At 41.3% G+C, this 21,731-nt stretch overlaps 1 protein-coding gene across 2 annotated transcripts in view; it reads left to right on the top strand.

Moving 5' to 3' along the window:
- Positions 1-12,702, top strand: part of LOC114137745 (attractin-like protein 1) — a 324,777-nt gene extending 312,075 nt beyond the window's left edge. For both annotated transcript variants that reach the window (XM_028006550.1, XM_028006549.1), the window contains one exon: positions 11,845-12,702. In XM_028006550.1, the coding sequence (XP_027862351.1) occupies positions 11,845-11,966 (122 nt within the window). In that variant the 3' untranslated portion in view covers positions 11,967-12,702. The remainder of the gene's footprint in view (positions 1-11,844) is intronic.
- Positions 12,703-21,731: the final 9,029 nt, after the last annotated feature.

Here is a 21,731-nt window from a genome sequence, read left to right as displayed (position 1 = left end):
AATATAAATATGAATATAAAATACAAAGTGCAGGAATGACAGTAAAATAGAAGTTATTTAGCTATGTACATGTGCAAGGTATGAAGTGGAGACCAGTTTTTGAGTGCAGTCCAGTTAAGAGTTCAGCAGTCTTATGGCAAGTGGGAAAAAGCTGTTTCGGAACCTGATGGACCTGCACCGGATGCTGCGGAACCTCTTTCCAGAGGGCAGCAGGGAGAACAGTCCATGGTGGGGGTGTGAGGGGACGCTGACGATGTTTCGGCCTCGGGACACGCAGCGCTGCGATGAAATGTCCTGAATGGAGGGAAGGGGGGCCCCGATGATCCTCTCCGCTGTCCGCACCACTCTCCTCACGTTCTTCCAGTCGGAGGCGCTGCAGCCCCCACACCACACAGAGAGGCAGCTGGTCAGAATGCTCTCTATGGTGCTTCTGTAGAACGTCTTGAGGATGAGCGGGGCAGGTGTGCTCTTCTCATCCTCTGAAGGAAATACAAGCGTTTCTGTGCCCTCTTGACCAGAGACGTGGTGTTCACAGTCCAGGTGAGGTCGTTTGTGATGTGCACCCCCAGGAATTTGGTGCTACTGACCACCTCCACAGCCGAGCTGTTGATGAGCAGTGGAGCGTGGCTGGGCCGGTTCTTCCTGAAGTCAACGATCATCTCCTTCGTCTTGTCAACGTTCAGGATCAGGCTGTTGTCTGTGCACCAGTCCACCAGCTGCTCCACCTCCTCTCTGTAGTCCAGGTCGTTGTCGTCTCTGATGAGGCCCACCACCGTTGTGTCGCCCGCGAACTTCACGATGTGATTGGTGGGGAACCTGGGGGCGCAGTCGTGTGTCATCAGAGTGAACAGCAGAGGTCTCAGGACGCAGCACTGAGGGGAGCCTGTGCTGAGGGTGATGACATCGGAGGTGTGTTGTCCGATCCGGACTGACTGAGATCTGTCGGTGAGGAAGTCTAGCAGCCAGTTGCGCAGGGGGGTGCTGAAGCCCAGGTGTCCCAGTTTTTCTGCCAGATGCTGTGGGATGATTGTGTTGAACGCTGAGCTGAAGTCCAGGAACAACATCCACACATGAATGTTCTTCTCCTCCAGGTGAGCCAAGCTCAGGTGTAGGGCGGAGGAGATGGCGTCCTCAGTGGAGCGGTTTCGGCGGTAGGCAAACTGGAACGGGTCGAATGTGGAGGGGAGTCTGGAGACGATGTGTTCTTTTACCAGCCTTTCAAAGCACTTCATCATGATGGGAGTCAGTGCCACAGGCCGGTAATCGTTGAAAGAGGTGACTTGAGGTTTCTTTGGCACCGGAGTGATGGAGGCAGTTTTGAGACAGGCTGGCACTGTGGCTTGGTCCAGTGAGGTGTTAAAAATGTCTGTTAGGACACCAGCCAGCTGACCTGCGCATTCCCTGAACACCCACCCAGGTATGTTGTCGGGGCCTGGGGCCTTCCGTGGGTTGACTCTTTTCAGAGTCTTCAACACATCGGCTGTGTCCAGGCAGAGTGCCTCCTCTTCCTGGTGGGGAACAGTTTTCTTTGCCGGAGTACTGTTCAGTGCCTCGAACCTCCCAAAGAAGTTATTGAGTCCATTTAGAAAGTCAGCATCAACTTCGCCCACTGGGGGGGAGGATGGATTGTAATCTGTGATCGCCCGTATGCCTTGCCACATACTCCTGGTGTTGCTGGTGTCGTGGTAGAACTCCTGTATTTTCTGACTGTGGGTTCGCTTTGCTAACCTGATAGCAAGTTGGCTCTCACTGTCCTCAGTGCCTCCTTGTCGCCAGACTTGAAGGCTGAGTTCCGTGCTTTTAGCATTTCCCGTACCTCCTTAGTCATCCAGGGTTGTTGGTTGGCCCGGGTGATAATGTTCTTAGTGATGCTGACATCCTCTGTGCACTTGTTGATGTAGGCTGACACAGTCATGGCGTACTCATTGATGTTGATCTGGTCGTTGTAAGTGGCTGCTGCCTTGAACATCTCCCAGTCAGAGCACTCAAAACAGTCCTGAAGTGCCTCCATGGCCCCCTCAGTCCACACTCTCACCTGCCTCACTGTAGGTTTTGTTCTGATCAGCAGGGGCTTGTATGCAGGAATTAGCATGACAGATAAGTGGTCTGAAGAGCCAAGATGGGGGTGGGGGGCTGCTCTACATGCTTCTTTGATGTTGGTGTAGGCCAAGTCTAAAGTATTCACTCCCCTGGTTGGAAAATCCACATACTAGTTGAAGTGAGGGAGAACAGTCTTCATGTTGGCCTGGTTAAAATCCCCAGCAATGATGAAAACGCCCTCTGTGTATGAGGATTGCAACTCACTGATGGTCCGGTAGAGAACACTCATAGCCTCTTTAGTGTTAGTACTGGGGGGCACATACACAGCAGTGATGCTAACAACAGTAAACTCCCTGGGCAGGTAGAATGGTCTGCAGTTAACAGTCAGAAGCTCGATGTCCGGGGAGCAGTAACTGGCGACACTCGGGGCATTTTTACACCAGTTGTTGTTGATGTAAATACACAGCCCCCCTCCTCGGGTTTTACCGCTGAGAGCGCTGCTCCTGTCTGCGCGGAATGTAGCGAGCCCCTCCAGGCTAACAACGTTGTCCGGTATGGACGAGTTGAGCCATGTCTCCGTCAGAATGAGAGCGCAGCAGTTCCTCAACTCTCTCTTTGAAGACAGTTCTAGTTGCAGATGGTCTATTTTGTTGTTGAAGCGGCGATCTGTGGGGGTTAGCGTTTAGCTTAGCTGTTAGTCCACTTCGACAGCCGCGCTTCCGCTGCCGGTCGCACCGCCTTCGCTTTCTCCTCCTCCGACTAGTGCTGCTACGCGAGTCCGCTGCGCTGTGGGCCGCTGGGTCTTGCCTCCGTAGCACTCCAAGATCACGTAAACACTCCAGAGTAGTCGTATTTATGAGTCCAAAATCACTTGATGATCGTAATTCCAGCAGACGCTGGCGATCATATGCTAACTTGCTGAGTGGATGCAAAGTTTGTAGCGTTTTAGGCGGTGTATTTTGCTCAAATACTCGCAAGTTGTCGAGAGCCCATGCAGCCGCAGCCATACAGGGCGCCGCCATCTTGAGGCAAATCTGAAGAGGCCTCTGATTGAAATCTGTACAATAATCTAATGACTGTCATGACATGGCAGTAGAGATGATGTTCCACCTCAACATGTCCTGAATGACACCATCAGCAAGGCTGGACTATCAAAGGGGAATTATGGGCACAGGTTTAAGGGGGCACACCCATTTGGGACTCAAGAGAATTTCACAGTTTAAAGGTGGCAGGTGTTTTCCAGGCACCTAGAGGCATTTTATAGTACAATCAAGTAACTATGTTAACTTTAGCTGTTATTAAAATTATGTATATATCAAACATGACTTTAAAAAATTGGCATTGTGATTTAACACCTTTAAATGGGGCAGGTGTCTCTTTAAAAACTCCTGCTCTTTTTGAAACCCTGGCTTCAAGAAATCAGGAATGCTGAGCCACATGTATTATGGGAAACATTTAATGTGCTCGCACTGTGCTTAGCTGCTGCTTTTCAAAACCAGGCAACCAGATATCCAGCTTCAACCCGTGGCAGAGGCTTGGGGGTGAAGAGCACCATCTAAAACAAATGATGAAAAGTTTCTCAAGATTGGATCATGTATTCACTGATCACAAATAATAATTATTTTGTTTTCCCTGAATATTATTTGGAATGAAGAAAAAAACTTGTTCATTAATGGTTTATCTGACTGGAATCAACACAAACAGGTGCAAGACTTTTTTTTTTCCTCCGAAGAGTTTTTGCGGCGCTAGTGGCTCGTATTTTTTCCACAGTAGGCAGACAGGAAGGAGGGTGAGGGGGGAAGACATACGGTAAAGGTCGTCGGGACCGGGAGTCGAACCCGCAACGTCCGCGTCGAGGACTAACGCCTCCAAACGTGGGGCGTGCTAACCCCCTGCGCCACCACAGCACGCCCCAGGTGCAAGACTTTTAAACTGTTTTTAAACAGTTATTCGTTAGCACTGCTAATCCACCTCATTTTCTTTTGCCGCTACTCTTTAAATTTGTCTGTCCATACAGTCAGCAGAGAAACGTTGGAGTTGGGAATCATCATAACTGCCCAAAAGTAAAAAGATAAGAGCAAAAGTCCTTCCAGTTGCACAGCCTCCATAACTTGAGGGAGTAATCAGCCAAACAAAGGAGCCCTCAGCTGGAGAAAGTAAGAATAAAATATTAGTAAAAAGAACAAATCAGAGTGAATTGGAGCTAATCCAGCATGGTGCCAGTTAGAGCAGGGCAATTCTAGAACTCAACATACATAATCTCTTCATCCCACAGGTCTACCCAAATGGCCCTGTTCTCAGTCAGCAAAGTCTTCAATCCTCACCTTTCTCCTTTCACATATGAAATGTGACTTCCTGAATTTAGACTGCCTAGCAGCTGCTGTCAGTCAGACTGCTGATGACTTTTCACGCATGGAGCCCCCCTCCAAGTCTCACTGAGAAGGGACAGCTTGTCCACCGAGTGACTGAGTCAAAGTCACTGTGGCCTGAAATGATGGACAGAGCTGCAATATATATATATATACTGTATGTATATATATATAAGAGGTGACAGGATTTTATTTTTGGCTCCATGACAACAACCTACTTTCTCCTTAACTTTATCAGTTTTACCAGTTGTTTTTTTTTATTTTCTTCTTCAACTAAAGTTGCATTTTAGAAAACAGAAACCAATCAGGAGGAGCATTTTTTCAGCAGACAGAGACAAAGTTTCACAAAGTTTCTTTACAGACTTCTTCCTGTGCTCAGACACTGGGGTCGTTACAGAGGTGCAGCATTGTTCTTTTTTTCTGCCTGTGTAGCAGAGGAGGTGTTTTGTAAAATCCGTCTGGGAATACAAAAACACTGGAACTTTAATGTCACCAAATGAATAAACGAGAACTGGAAAGGAGGAAGGAGAGCGGTTGAGGGAGGTTGGTAAGACGTTTCTAAAGGTATCCTCAAAACTAGATATGTAAATGGCCCTGTTCTAAAAAGATGTTCAATCAAATGTAAATTTCTTCAAAAATTAATTTTTAGTATCTTTTGTAGGGTATTAAAGATAGTGATGGGACTGCATGTGATATTCTTGTGATATTTGAATTATTTTTCAAATTCTCCTCTTCAGATGGAGCTTTGCCACCACCTGGTTGTAACAGCAACACATTGCATGCTATTGATGCTAAAAAGCACAAAAATTAGACCGTCTTTAATTGAATTAGCTGAATTGAAACTGTAATGATTAGTTAAGGCTTAGACAATCTGAGTACGTCAACATTTTCTAAGGAATGCATTTATTTTGAATTAGTGGATAACTTTCAGGAAATGTTGCTATTCATTCATTTTTGTAAACAGGAAATGACACGTATTATGCTTTTCACTGGACCTCCCACTACGCACATCCCCAAATTGCATGAAAGTTTGGTTGTTTTATAATGTCTGTTGGAGATTATAAAAACTCACATGACCATTTTAACTTTGAATTACATTACCTGAGATTTGGACTACGCATATCCTGGGGAGGATACACACAAGGGTTTTTATTGCAGTGCTGTTGTCTATGTTCTAGACAACAACAGTAATGCAACAATGGTGAATATTGCTGGCATGGGAGAGTTTGAGACTTCTTCTTAAGCAGCAGGGCACAAAGTAGCTAAATTACAGCCCACTTCTTTGATTAAGCAAAGAATAAATCCAGTTACGTGTTACGTGTCCAGCTATCAGCTATCAGTCAGACATAACAACATGAAACTCCTCTGCTTTCTGTGACCGGACCTTTGACTAGTGACCTGTACGAATCTTCCCTGGCAATATCATCCTCTACTTCCCTTTACTGCGTCGACCTCATTCCGCCCTCCTCTTCCCCTCTCTGAGCCCTTTCTCTCTGCCTCCCTCTTTGAGTCTGACTGGATTGCTTCTCAACAGAAATCGGTGGGCAAAGCTCACAAACTGAGCTCCATTGACCTAAAATTGATCTCTGATTTTTGAACCTCTCTGTCTTTGAAACAATCCACCCCACTGGGATGGATTCCTGTCAGTCCCACTCTTTCATCTGTCTTATTGTTGACTCTTAGTCAAACGTTGAAGGTTTTTTCAGTATGTTTTACTCCCAGTTTACCCTCACTACCCACTTCAAGCACATCTGCTTGACTGCTTAGTACAAATAATGAATCGACTAATTACAGGGCAGCAACTCTGTAGATTTGGATATTTTGATGTGAAGACCTGCTGAAATTCAAACAGAATCAGAGTCAGAACAGAGATGAAATGAGTGTTGGTACCAGACAGGTCGGTTTGAGTACCAACTGAGTTCAAAGAATTATTGGCAGACTAGTTCAGAGTCTTAGAAAAGCTGTCAAACCCCGGTCTATAGCAACAAAAGGATAACTTTCACACAGGGTCACCAAAATTACAATGCTTTAAACCAACAGTTCAGATGAATGGTGGTGTGATCATTTCCTTAACATCCTTTGGCACACCAACGCTCTAAGGAAACAAGGTAACCAATTACAGCCTAACTCTTCTTAGTGATGTCTTCTTATGAATGTCAGTTAAATGCACTATTCATGAAAGTCAGCCTAGTTTTCCAATATACAATCTCATTATTACTTGTGACCGTTGAAGACGTTCCCATCATCTGTCGTGTTTTCGGATCTTTTTCAGTGTAACATCTGGCATAGTAAAACTTACCGCCTGTGTGTAGATCGTACTCATGCTTTCATGTTGATTCAGGGTGATCACACACTCTTTGATGTTTTCAGCTTCAGGATGACCTGGCTGCAGCCAAAGTTAGCAAGCCGGCTCCTCCTGCCACAGATGCTTCCCAGATGCAGACCTATTTTTCCCACAACAGATCTACGCCAACCATATTGACGGGTATTTTTGTCTCTTGAAAATGGCCCCATTAGTTTCTAAGGAATGTTTTGGGGTTTCCACATGGTGGTGGTGCTGGTGGGGTGGGGGGGGGGTGTTAATGATGTATCAACTCACCTGACAAAACAATCACATTTAATGTGTGTGGTCACCAAGGTAGCAAATGAGCACTTACACTCACCTGCAGTATAATTTCATTATGTTTGACCCATTTAATTTTGCAAACGGAGATGTGTGTTCAGCTGGAAAAATCTACACAATTATAATGGCAATTAGTCAAAGGTGGAATCCATTTAAAGTAGAAATATTCACATTATATTCGCTTATATATTCTAACACTAGTAACATTCATGCATGTTTTTATTGAAAGAGTAAGTGTTGGAAACCTTTCAGTTTGTTTGTCTAGTCATAACAGATGAATGTTTACTTTTAGGTTTAGTGATGCACAATTGGTGCATAGCAATAAAAATAGTAGACATAATCACACCACATAAAGCTAGATCAGGAAAACAAGAAATACATTAAAATACTAACAGCTAAATTTAACCATCACAAAAATAAACATTACAGTTTAATGACTAAAAAGGATGATATTTCCTTTAACTTTCTTTACATTGATGTTGAAGTGTAGATCTGAGCACACAGTGAAAGAAAGTTCTTTTGACTCTGTTTATGGCATTTAACATCATTTGAGTAATCTCTAATCTCTAATTTTGCATATTTTGACCAAAAGCAGTGGCTTTGACTTTTCAGCAAAATGTATTGAAGAAGTTCTCACCCATTCACTAATACTTACAATACTCACACATACTCAATGCCTGTAGGGGTAATATGATCATTTAGTGTCAAAAAAATAAAAAAATTGTGTGTGATAATAAGGGATGTACTTGTATTTCCTAATCTGAGTTAAACTTGTCGGATGCCATTTGTAAAGCTGCATAGTCAAGATTAATAGCAATAATTTGGGTTATTTAGCCTGTTATAAGAGAAAAATAAGGGTAATTTTTTTTGTCATATTTTCACCATGTTACTCATTAATTTATAAATGTCAAAACAAAATATAAAGTTAGCAAGCTTAATATTTAACCTCAAACTAAATATTTAGCTCAGAGCTAAAATAAATACCAAAATAAAAGCTGGGTCTTGTGAACCTTAAGATAAATTCCTGTTGGAATGACTGATTTGCTTTAATTGTTGCTGATGTCACCTTTTCATCAGTCCTCTGGACATGTACAACGTTTCAGCTGAAAACATGACGTAAAGGCAATGCAGACATCAAGAGATCTACAGTGACTATGACAGTTTGCATGAAGGTTTATATAGAGGTTTCCCAGACCCAGCTTTTATTTTGATAATCCACCTCTGGTTATTTGCAAGTGAATTTGCATATTGACAAAATATTTAGATGAGAACCAGATATTTAGCTTCAAATTAAATACTTACCTCTCTAAATAGTTATTTAGTTTGTAACTAAATATTTAGAAATGAATGAATGATATGGTGAAAAAAGACTGAATAAATTTCAGTGAACAGAATTGAACTTAATTTTGTCTGCTTGACCAGTTAAATAACTCAAGATATTCCTGTTAATTTTTCATTGTGAAACTTCACAAACGTCACTCCATAATGGGCATAAAGATGTTGAAAAAAATGACCCAAAGAAGAAGCCTTGCAGAGCCCCACATGTGCATGAAAAACGGTTTTTCGTAAAGTAAACAAACATAACGAAGTAATAAAGGTAGATACTATTATTTATATAGCACGTTTTCAGCAACAAAGTGCTTTACATGAAATAAAAGGAAATACATACAAAATAACAAACCAAAGAAAAGAGCAAAAGAAGAAAAAGAATCTAATGTTGATCTAAAGTATATAAACTTGATACACCTGTTCTGGGTTGCTAAATAGTAAGTATTATCTGGACTTTCTAAGTATGTTCTAAATGTGTAAAAGTAATGAGTACTCCACAGGTTCTAAATAATAATAAAAACTAAATGTTTCTGTTCTGGAAGATCTTTTTCTGGATTTTAGTTTGTTCTAATTCCCCTTCTGGGTTGCAGTAATAGGAATCTCTCTGCATAATAATCAGAAAAGTAATTTTAAAAGAATAATATTGGTCTAAATAGTGAGTACTCCACATTTTCTAAAAACAAGCTAAAGAGTGATCTAAAGTAATGAATACTCCACAATTTCTAAAATAATAAACTAATAAACTGGAATAATCTAAAAAAGTATAGTATTGGTCTAAATAGTGAGTCTCTGGATTCTAAGTTGGTTCTAATTCATTTTCTGGGTTAATAGTGAGTACTCCACAGATTGTAACAAGTAATGAAACAGAAGGAGAAAACCACATATTAGGGAAGTATGCAAATAGCAACATTCAGACAAAACAAACTATCCTCTCATACAACAATAACACACGAACTATCCTCACACACACACACATCACGGACTGTTTTCTTCACACACACATACAACCTGTAAATTTTATCTGCCATTATTTATCTATAATCCATTCCTTAACATTATTGTATATTCTGTATAATCTGTGCATATAGCTCCCATATTTATATGTATACACAATATCTATATATCTTGCTATAACCCCTTATAGTCCATACATACATAGTCGTGTACATCCGTAAATAAATATTTATATCTCGTAGAGCACTTCTGGATAGATGCAAACTACATCTTGTTGCTTGTACTTGTGACAGTGCAATGACAATAAAGTTGAATTCTATTCTATTCTAAAACAAAGACATTAGTGAATGTCTTTGTCTTTGTTTTAGACATCAAGGAGTGTTTGCTGTGTTTGTGTATTGCCTTTATATGGCCATGATTCGTGTAGTTCAGTCTCACAGCATAAGTTTGATATGATGGTGTTATCTAGAAGCATGTCCTTGGGAGCGCCCAGTTCCACAGCCACATGGATGATAAGAGGAGGGGGTGAGGTGGGAAGGAGGGAAGATATGTATACATATCTTTGAAGAGATTTGAAATATGCAGCCCTTCCAAGGCAACATGGGAAAGCCAATTCAGATACAGAGTGTTTTAGGTCGGGTAGATTTTAAATTTCAATCTCACTTGAAGGCTCACCCATACAACTCAGTTCATCCAAGATCGATTCCATCCCGTTAGTGAGTATTAAAGTCCTTAGCTAGTCTCAGCAAGACTCGCATCCAACTTGCGTCTCTGTCCCACAGCATAAGAATCTGAGTGTTCCCTAGTTTGGCCAAATCTGTCACAAATATGCCGGGTATCCTCTTGCTCCAAAAAGCATAAATCCTGTTATCATGAATAAATCCAGGGTGTATCCTACCAGGTATGTCCTGCAGGACAAGAGGGTTCTCCTGTGCCAGGTATTCTTGTCGAGAAAATTTGATCAGTTGCACACAGAGATTGGGTGACCAGATCTATAATTTGTATATTTGGAAGATGTGCAGAACGGCTCCAAAAAAGACAAAAACAGAGCAAGCAGGGCAGAAAAACAGGAAGAGAGCAGAGGAAAAAAGCATCCGCCTTCACCGAGTGCTGGAGGGGAAAAAAAGTGTTGCAAAAGACCTGAACATTTAGCTGCCTTGTTTTTCTTCTGAATAGAAAATCAATTTCCTTTATAGACAACATGTCATGCATTTAATATTTCTAACACCTTTCTGGAAGATAGCAAAGGAAGTGTTTGTAATAAAGCTGTCACTTTTTGGTCATAATGAAAAATAAACTTAATGTATTCTGATCTTTATTAAAACCAGAGCCGTCACAACAGGTGCTGGCGAGAAAGAGCTTAAAGTGAATCATAGAGTTGCAGAACTGCAGCAGCAGGCCAATCTGCTGCCCTTCGTGTTTTAGGATGAACAGAGCTGGCTGCCAACCTCAGCTGTATGACTCTGTATCAGAACTTTGCAAAACATTTCTGTCCAAATGTGCACACACAGACACACACACTGCTGTCTGTAATCCACTTTCCAATTCTACTATGTAAAAAAAAAAATCCAAGGAAGCACTTGAGGGTGAAATGCTGAAAACATCCTGGATCCAAACCATGTCAAGAGTAGAGGGGATTTCTCGTAGTGTTTGCTCATTTGGTTCCTGCAAACCAGCAGACCATCAGTGCCATCGCCGTAGCGACGGGTCTGCAACAGCACTAAACCACAATACCATCGGCACACCTGCTGATGTAACACAGTCCATTTGTTTGCTATTTCAGCCACATTGTAGTTTGGAATTTCCCTAACTTTTATAATCTGCATGTAAGATTATATACAATCTGTTCATGTTCATGTTGTACATTTTTGTTGCTTTTATTTAAAACATAAAAGCTAATATCATTTCTATCACTCGTTAAAAAATGTAGGTGATTAAAATCAGTTCCAATAAATAATGTCAGTAGTCTACAGTTGAACTCAGAGGTTTAGAGACACTGAATAAAAATACAGATTTTGTTCTCGCTGTGAAGTCAGACCAAACATCTCTTGTCTTTGGTCACTTATGTTGTTTTCACACCTGATGGTCCAGAACACTCAGTTTGATTAGGATCCAAATTGCATCATTTGTTAAGTTTTCAGTTGCTGTGGTTTGGCTTCTTCTTCCTTGCTGAATGGCCTTTCAGCCCATGTTGCTGCAGGACATGTTTCACTGTGCATGGTGACTGTACCAGCTCCATCCAGCACCTTCACAAGCTGTTTGGATTTTGGCCTGGGATCATTTTATACATTTCAGACCAAAATACATCCGTCTGTAGGATGAAGAACCCATTTCCGTCATAACCGATATGACGGTTGGACATTCCCTTCATACATAATTGTTTTGGCGACTTTCAAGTTTGGGAGTTTGGTCCACATTGCCAAAGGTTTGGGCTCCACTGGAGTAAAGGCTACAAGTACCTCAGCAGAGCACTGAGTGTAAAATGAAGAATATTTTAACCAGCATTTCTGTTTTTTCCTGTGGTTTCAGGTATCGCCATAGCGAGCGCTCTGGTGGACACATCTCAGCAGCGAGTCGTGGACTCTAAAGAAAGAGGCCTTGGTCTGAAACACCGCAAACACATCGTTCACCATCAGGGGACCTGTGTATGAAGGTTGTGAGGAGTTGACTCTGGTTGACTTGTAGACTGCCCCTCCAGAATATTGATCAGAAAGGTGAAGATGGATGGCAACTCATGGATTCTTCCAGCTTAAAGGTCATTTTCTTGTTTTCCCTGTTTTTATCACAACTTTTTATGCAAGAAAAGGCTGTTTTTCAATCTGTAAACCAAACTAAATATCTCAACAGCTCCAATTAAATGGTTAAAACCCTCATGACGTTATTCAATGGCAAGCTGTCAGTGTGAGGAGTTTTAACCTTTATTGTCACTGAAGGACTGCGTTTTGATCTCTGGATTGGACAGTTGAATGATTAGTGAAACATTTCTTTTTACCTGCACCATTTGAACTTGTAGATTTTGATATCTGCTCAGGTCCTCTGTGATTGGGAGGTTCTGTCTGAATGCACTGAAATGCTTCATTCGTACTTTTATGCAAACATGACGACACATAACCAGACGTTTCAAAAAAACCACTAATTCACATGACTATTTGTTAATCACTGTGAAGCAACATAATCCAACTTTCCTCTTTTTTGTTTGATTGCAACATATCAAAACATAAACTATTTATTAATTATGCAAAATTAATGTAAAAAAGTTTTGCAGGTTTTACAAATGCACTTTTTTTTACTTACAACTGATTTTATGGAATTTGTACAGTTTTACCTTTTTTGCTTGAACCCTCTGGCTCTTTATCAACTTAGTGAATAAACATAAAAATCACAGCAGGATTTGTATGATGTCAGACTTTTTTCTCTCTACAAAGCTTCTTCAATGTTGTAAAGTAACTTGTAAACTGCAGAAATTGCTATAAAGCTACAATGTGTTTTGATACTATCCGACGGAGGAGGGTCCGTCGGATAGTCGAACCTCGGATTCAGGAAGAGCAGTGTGGTTTTCGTCCTGGTCGTGGAACACTGGACCAGCTCTACACCCTCAGCAGGGTCCTGGAGGGTGCATGGGAGTTCGCCCAACCAGTCTACATGTGTTTTGTGGACTTGGAGAAGGCGTTCGACCGTGTCCCTTGGGGAGCCCTGTGGGGGGTTCTCCGGGAGTATGGGGTACCGGGCCCTTTGATACGGGCTGTCAGGTCCCTGTATGACCGGTGTCAGAGTCTGGTCCGCATTGCCGGCAGTAAGTCGGGCTCGTTTCCGGTGAGAGTTGGACTCCGCCAGGGCTGCCCTTTGTCACCGATTCTGTTCATCACTTTCATGGACAGAATTTCTAGGCGCAGCCAAGGTGTTGAGGGGATCCGATTTGGTGGCCTCAGGATCTCATCTCTGCTTTTCGCAGACGATGTGGTCCTTTTGGCTTCATCAGATCGTGATCTGCAGCTCTCGCTGGATCGGTTCGCAGCCGAGTGTGAAGCGGCCGGGATGGGGATCAGTGCCTCCAAATCCGAGGCCATGGTCTTGAGCCGGAAAAGGGTAGAGTGCCTTCTCCGGGTCAGGGGGGGTGTCCTGCCCCAAGTGGAGGAGTTTAAGTATCTCGGGATCTTGTTCACGAATGGGGGAAGAAGGGAGCGGGAGATCGACAGGCGGATTGGCGCAGCGTCTGCTGTCAAGCGGGCGCTGTACCGGTCCGTCGTGGTGAAGAGAGAGCTGAGCCAAAAAGCGAAGCTCTCGATTTACCGGTCGATCTACGTTCCCACCCTCATCTATGGTCATGAGCTTTGGGTCATGACCGAAAGAACGAGATCGCGGATACAAGCGGCCGAAATGGGTTTTCTCCGTAGGGTGGCTGGGCTCTCCCTTAGAGATAGGGTGAGAAGCTCAGTCCGGGAGGGACTCAGAGTAGAGCCGCTGCTCCTTCACATCGAGAGGAGCCAGTTGAGGTGGCTTGGGCATCTGGTCAGGATGCCTCCTGGACGCCTCCCTGGTGAGGTGTTCCGGGCACGTCCCACCGGGAGGAGGCCCCGGGGAAGACCCAGGACACGCTGGAGGGACTATGTCTCTCGGCTGGCCTGGGAACGCCTCGGGATTCCCCCGGAGGAGCTGGAAGAAGTGGCTGGGGAGAGGGAAGTCTGGGCCTCCCTTCTGAAGCTGCTACCCCCGCGACCCGACCTCGGATAAGCGGAAGAAGATGGATGGATGGATGGATGGTGTTTTGATACACCCGTATTGTCTGTCTGTAATTTTGCACCAGATTGCTGGCTTAATGAATGGTAGCTCACAAAACTGTTTTTGTCCATCTGAGCAAAGCAAAACTCTGTACAAATAAAACCTTTTGATGCGTCTTTGTATCAGGGCTTGGATGTTCTGTGGGTGTGTCAAATCTTTTTGACAGTCATGATGAAAAGCGGTAAACTCAACACTAACTAGATCCAACTTACACAACAGTTGAATCTAGTTCATAAGAACGAGAGACAAGATATTCATAAGAACTGAAATAAAACTCAAATAAAAGTTTCACAGACCACAAGACTAATCAATAAACCAGAAGAAATAAACCATTCCTGTTTTGATTAGTTCATTGTGTTTTATTTACATTTACTGTCTATTTACTGTAAGTTTGACAGTATTGTTGTAGAAATACATTTCTGCCTCAAAACTCAGATATTTTGAGATTCATCTCAGAAATTTCCTTGAAAAGCTTGGAAATTTCAGAGATTGAAAAGTCTAAATTCTGCAAAAAAAAACAACAAAAAACTGTAATTTTTAGATTAATCTCAGAAGTATTCTTGAAAATTTTCCAATTTTACAGCTCAAAAATGTCCAGTGTTTTTGGCAGATTTTTTTTTTTTTTTATACCTTAAATTCCCCTAATACACCATTGCGCCTAAAACCAGAAACTGTTTAAATATGTTTCCGTGGTTTATATTTCAAAACAAAGCAGTCACAAATCTCAAAGTTTGTTTAAAATAATTCCTATCATGATATTTTGTGGCACTATTTTTATTGCAATAAAAGTGATGAGAATAACTATTTACTTCTTTTTTAGGTAACTATATGGCTTTGACTGCATGGCATTATAAAATCCATCCATCCATCCATCCATTTTCTGTTCACCCTTGTCCCTAATGGGGTCGGGAGGGTTGCTGGTGCCTATCTCCAGCTACGTTCCAGGCGGGAGGCGGGGTACACCCTGGACAGGTCGCCAGTCTGTCGCAGCATTATAAAATCACAAACACAAATATTGCTATTGAAAAATATATCAATTTCTCTCTCTTCATCCCACATCAGATTTACTCCAAACGACATAGACAGAGATACAACCATGAAACTCAAGGAGCCGTTCTGCCTCTGGGTTTTTATACGTTACGAAAAAGCAAGTGAGCTACAACTAAATATGATTAACTTGAGGTCTGATATGGTGATATAATCAGAAATTATATTAAAGTGAATATATGCATGTTTTAGATTGAGAAATACTTATAAGCGCTCTCAATGGAAACATTTTTTAGAAGAAGAAAAAAAAATTTGACGAGATTTTTCCATTATGTTTTCTTTTTCTTACAAATTTATTTAAAGCACATGTTTTTCACATCCTGATTTTTCAAATGTTGAAACTGAAAGATGTTCCAACTTTTACAAAATTGACAAACATTATAAGATAAATTTCCACCATTTTGTTACTGTTGGTGTGTGCTGTCAGAACAGGGGCATACATTAAGACCCAGTTGTAACCACGTCTTCAGAAGCAGATCCTCTCATGTGATTGGAGAGCTAAATGTAGACAATCATGTTTTCCAGGAATGACGGAAAGGACAATAAAACCTTCTGCTTTCTTCTGGCTGAAAAACATGAGGAATACTATTCCTTAGAACATTTTATTCATATAATTGTCAATGCTGCATACAGCCACTTTAACGTTTACTTTAAAAATACTCATCAATAAAGACCATCTTACATGTTGTTTGATTTTTTTTTTGCTTTTAACTCCTTCCTTTATAGGTTTCAGGTTCCACAGAGCATTAGTTGAGGTCAACACAGCTGCTGTCGCCACCATTAGTGACCAGAGGGAGATAAGTGCTCCTTGTTACACTACCAGCTCACTGTATTTTCTCCTCAAGATTTCTTTTCTTTTTTTACCATTAAGTGGATTGCTGGCAACTTAGCTCCGCTCGATACCTGCAGGTAAGTAGTAGCAAGAAGTCGTCCCCTTTCATCACCATCTTAGATGTTTTTCAAGCTGTTCTGGAGATGAAAGAAGCTGTATGTTTTAGGAGTGAAGTCAATGGAATAAGTTCAATAGAGGAGCCCAAAAGGCTAATACGAATGCTAAATGGGAAAATGGAAAAAAAGGCAACTCTGACTCATCAAAATGAAGACTTTGTACTGTTAGCTTAAAAAGCTACTTTTGTAAACATTTCCTCTTTGGATTTCCAAGTTTCCACAGTTTCATTAAGATGTTTTTTGCTGGGTTTTTTTTTACTTAGTGCCATTGTTCTGATGGCACTAGGTGATCTCAGTCTAGTGGACTTTTAATGTGGCCCAACTTTTAGTTTCAGAAAACTGCCTAAAGGGAAAGTTCTGAATTTTATAAGCACTTTGTACATTATTTTTTAGGTCGTTATTTATTACAAATCCCAGCTATCTGGACCCAGAAGCTAAAGCTAAAGTTTCTGACATTGTTTTCAATAATCTCTTATTGTACAGTGGTCCTGACTCCAATAAGGCATTGAACGATTTCCAGTTTTTGTGAAATATTGGATTTTTTTTCTTTAATTGTCAAAAATCATAGACGACATTGAGAGCTCCCTTTGCATTTCTCCTCTGTCCTGCACTAACTAAACTCCCTCTGGTTGAGGACTCAGGGTCAGCTAAGCCACATCCTGGTGATTGATGCCCCATCCAGACCTCAATCTTTATGCCATTACGGGCCCATTGTATTGGGTTAATTTGGGCCACGGACTGAGGACGACTGACCGAGTCAGCTGGCTGTGTGATGCAGGATTACAAAGCATACAACTGTCCTCCACCCTCATTGAAACCACACAATGAAACCTGCCTCAGCGAGTGTGAAGAATGATGCCCCTGTCACTGATTCCCTTTATGTAATCCCAGCATGCACTGGGATTACATAAAGAAGGCTAAGTGTCCTTCTGTGCTGACAAAGACGCCCGCTATCTTTTTCTTCTCTGTGTACAAAGAGGAAATGAAGGGTAAAGGAAACAACGGATGCATCGTCCATTTGAAATTTAACCAAAGAATTCAACAGGAGCTTTTGAACAAAAACACTTTTTATAAGAAAATATATATAAATCTATCTTTTTACACATAAATAAAATATATAAATACAGATAAAAATTTTGTTTAGCTTTGATTTGTGATAAATATTATTAAATGTGTTTCCATAAAATTGCACAATTTGACATTTGCTTAACGGAAACACAGCAGTTTTGGAAAATAACATATTTTCTCATGAAAACTTTTTTGCCATACGTGGGTTTTTGGTCAAACTGAAATTGGTGTATTTTACAAAACTGCAATGGAAGCACTTTTTTCTCATCACACGAGTTACATAATCAACAACTGGATGTTGCCACTGGCGCAAACTATGAAGAAGAAGACGGTAGCTAGAAGATTATGGCGTTTCAGGGATTTTAATGATGAAATAATAAGAGATTTGACAGTTGGGGTATGATGGCATAGTCGTCTCATCAGACACAAAACTGGATTTACAGGAAAGATATGATATTTAGACAGTGCTTTGTCGTTACAAATATTGTAAAGGTTTTGGAAACCATAAGCATTTTTTAAATACTCTGAAAACAGTGTAGAACACTTCCACCCAGATTTGGTAAGTCATTTCCTCTTTTATGCTAGCATAATCATAAACTGTCCTGTTTCCAATAAGGCATTGAAAGATTTCCAGTAGTTTATGTAAATATAAATTTTAGTTACAGCAATTGATGACTGTACTTGCAAATCACCAAATCCTTATGAATATTACAGCTAGATTCAAACACTACAGAATAAGAATTATTACCAGCATCTGATCTCTGTTGGGACTTTCAGCCAAACATGAATTTCTGACTCTGTTTTCTATCAGTTTGGTAAACCTTCAGCCAGAGATATAAACAACCTACGTTATTAAACTGTGATTATAAAGAGTCAAAGATGATTACAAGAACATCTATTAGTATTCATAACCTCTTTGTCACTGTGACATGAAATGGTTGCACCAGAGTTTACAGCGCTGCTCAGCAATTCCCCGTTGAAGCATTAATAGTTGTTAATTCATGCCGGTGTCAGGAGAACCAATGTGTTTATGTGAAGTTTTATGGTCTCCTCTTATAAACTGCCCATTAATGAATAGAGCAACGGTATTGATGAACAATAAAAATATATCAGGAAGCTTGTTATGAGACAGAGCGGATGAGACTGCAGGATGGTGGTCAATTGTAATGACAAGTCTGGTTTCTGGTTTATTCCGGTTGTTATTCAGATTCACTCGTTGCCTGGATGCTGGAGTCAAGATTTGCAACACAGGTGTTTTACGGCGTTGCAAGTCTTTTTCATGTGTTCAAGAATGCAGCACCACTAAAGTAACACAAGCCAAAGTATTAGTAATCTATTAGTTTGGCAAACAATCACCTGTACAGTATGCTCCCAAACTGTCAAGAGCTGCAACGTGACAGACAATGAGCTGTCCAATCAGAAACCTGGGAGTAGTGATGAACCCTCAGCACCACATAAAGCAGGGGTCACCAACCTTTTTGAAACTGAGAGCTACTTCATGGGTACTGAGTCATACAAAGGGCACCAGTTTGACACGCTCTTCTGAAATAACAAATTTACTCAGTTTGCCTTTAGTTATACACTATCAATAATGATTAATGATACTCATCTATGAGAAGACACTGATCATGTTAATGGTTTCTCCCAATAATTAGCAATGAAAACAAGGTGGGAAACAGATATCAATATTCAGCACTTTATCTCTTTTAATCTCAGTAATTGTCACATTTTTAGATAATCACTTACATCACTACATTTCATAGGAAAAATGTCCAATTTTCACTAGCCACTCACAAACATTTTTTTTAGCAAATCATGAACTATGTTGCACCATGTTTCAAAAAGTTATCAATTATGTAATGTTAAAGAAAAATCAACTTACATATTTTTAAATAAATCTTGTCACATTTTGAACTCATGACCAAATCTGATGCATTTTTAACAAAATTATAACTTATATGTCATGAACACACTTTTAAATTGAACACAATTCCTCAATATTTTAATTAAACTTTGCCATGACACTGCCATGTTGCCACTAACATCTGGCATTGGTTTCTTTATTAGTGAGAAGACTGGCATTGCATGCTGTTCACCAGTGCACTGTAATCTGGTGTGTAACTTGAAACTGCAACTGTGAGTGCATCTTTCAGATGTGCATCAGTGAGGCATGTTCTGTGTTTGTTCTTAATGAAGTTCATGTCAGAAAACGCTGATTCACAGAGATAGGTTGAACCAAACAGGCTGGCAACCTTCATAGCTGCTGTGCATACACCACTGTACTTCTCTGTGTCAACAAGGGACCAAAAGTTTGGTGCAGTCTGGTAAACTTTGAGGTGTAGGTCATTTTGCAATGTTATGATTTCTATCTCCACCTGTCCAGCATCCAAGTTGAATGTTGCACTTAGTTTCTCAGCAAAGTATGTTGTGTCCACATTCATGAAAGGATTGGAAATGAATGACACACATGGCTCAAGCTGATCAAGATCACAAAACCTATTCTCAAACTCTTGCCCAAGTCTGTTTATGACTTCACAGTACTTTTCTGCAACTTTGTCAAATGTCTCAGATGCAGAAGCATTGTTTTTCAGCACCAACTGCACAGAGGGAAAGTGCAGCACTTTTTTTCTCTGTAAATCCACAGAGAAAATGTTCATCTTGGCTTTAAATGCATTTAAAGCACTTATATCAACAACAGTTTTACCTTTGCCTTGCAGCTCGCAGTTCAAGACGTTTAGTTTCCCAGTAATGTCCGTCAAAAATGCAAGGTCAAGGGTCCGCTCTGTGTCTTCTAGCAGTGAGACGTCTTCGCCTTTGGACTGCATGAACTCTTTGATTTCACCCAAAAGTGACAAAAAACGAAATAAAACTCGTCCTCTGCTGAGCCATCGAATTTCTGTGTGTAGCAGCAGTTCACCATATTCAGCTGACATCTCCTCCAATAGCACCTTGAAAATCCTGTGCTGTTTAGCTTTGGAGCGGATGTTGTTAATGATTTTTACAACGGGAGTCATCACGTGCTCAAAGCCGATCACTTTTGCACATAACGCCTGCTGGTGAATGACACAGTGATAATGCAGAAATGTTGGGAAGTCTGGGTCACCTTTACAGTGAGCGATGAAACCTGTATGTCGGCCGATCATAGCAGGAGCCCCGTCTGTTGTCACCGCCACCAGTTTTTCCAATGCTACCTTCTTCTGCACGAAAAACTCCTTCAGCGTGTTATAAATGTCAACTCCCCTCGTAGTTGTCTTTAAGGGCAGTAGTGTCAGGAGTTCTTCTCTTGTGGAGAAATCTTCAAACACCATCCGGATGAAGACCAACAGCTGAGCTGTACTGCTGCTGTCCACGGACTCATCGCACTGGATGCTAAACCACCTGCACTTTGCCAGATCCCGGTCCAGCTGATCGCCCAGGTTACCAGACATAGCTGACACTCGTCTAGCCATCGTAGATGCCCCCAATTGGACGTCGGAGAGAGTACAGATTAGATCGGTTCCATTTTTGTCATCTTTAAGTACAGTGTTAGCTATTATCATCATTGCTTCTTTGACAACTGCTCCATCTGAAAATGCCTTCTTCTTCTTGATCAGAAAATGTGTAGCTCTGAACGAGGCGTCGGTTGCTTTTAGTGACTTTTTTCCCGCCCTCGTGAAAAAAGATTGTTGCTTACCCAAAGCTGCCTTTAGCTCACTGGCTTTTTCTGCACGTACTGCGCTTCCCGGTGGGTAGTTAGCATGGTAATTTTTGTGACACGTAGTGAAATGTCTCTCAATATTGTGCCGCTTTGCCGTCGCTACGGTCGCCCCACAAATGAGACACACGCAGGTTTCTTTCACAACCGTAAAAAAGAACTCCTTCTCCCATTCCTCGTTAAAGTGATAAGTTTTCTTTCTTTTTTCAGCCATATTTTTGGGGAAAGAAAATGCATTCAGCACCCATCTTCGCTGTGTCCGCTAGCCTACGTTCCATTGGCACTGGTTCTGTCATGCGCACAATACTGACCATTGAATTAGAACTAGAGTAAGTCAGAGTTCACCCTAACTTTTCTAAACGTCATGTATAATGAGGATATTTTTAAGATACTGTCATTTTTAAAGCTATATAAATGCAAGTGTGATTAAAAAAAGAATAGCAACAGAATAAAAAAAAATTTAGACACAGCTCACTAGTGAGTTGTCCTATTTTTAGAACGGGCTTGCGGGCGACTCATGTGGTCCTTGCGGGCGACCAGGTGCCCGCGGGCACCGTGTTGGTGAGCCCTGACATAAAGGCAGCTACAAAGTTGGTCTTCTATCGCCTGAGGAGAATTTCTAGGATTAAAGGACTAATGTCCAGCAAAACTTAGAGAAACTCATCCATGTGTTTATCTTTAGTCAGATTACTGCAATAATTTAATAGTTCTGCCTAACAGAATCAGACAGCTTCAGTTGATGGAGAAAACTTCCTTTCAATTAAGGCCTAGAGCTGCCTCTGATCAGTAGTAAATGAAACATTGACCAACTTGTTTGATGTGTACTGATGATTTTGACGACTTCATGAGGGTTTTATGATGAAAAGCACTTTGAACTGCC

Source organism: Xiphophorus couchianus, chromosome 22 (genome assembly GCF_001444195.1).
Source record: "Xiphophorus couchianus chromosome 22, X_couchianus-1.0, whole genome shotgun sequence".
NCBI classification, from domain to species: Eukaryota; Metazoa; Chordata; class Actinopteri; order Cyprinodontiformes; family Poeciliidae; genus Xiphophorus; species Xiphophorus couchianus.
Note: the sequence above shows the minus strand (reverse complement) of the source record. Positions and strands in the feature narration are given on the sequence as shown.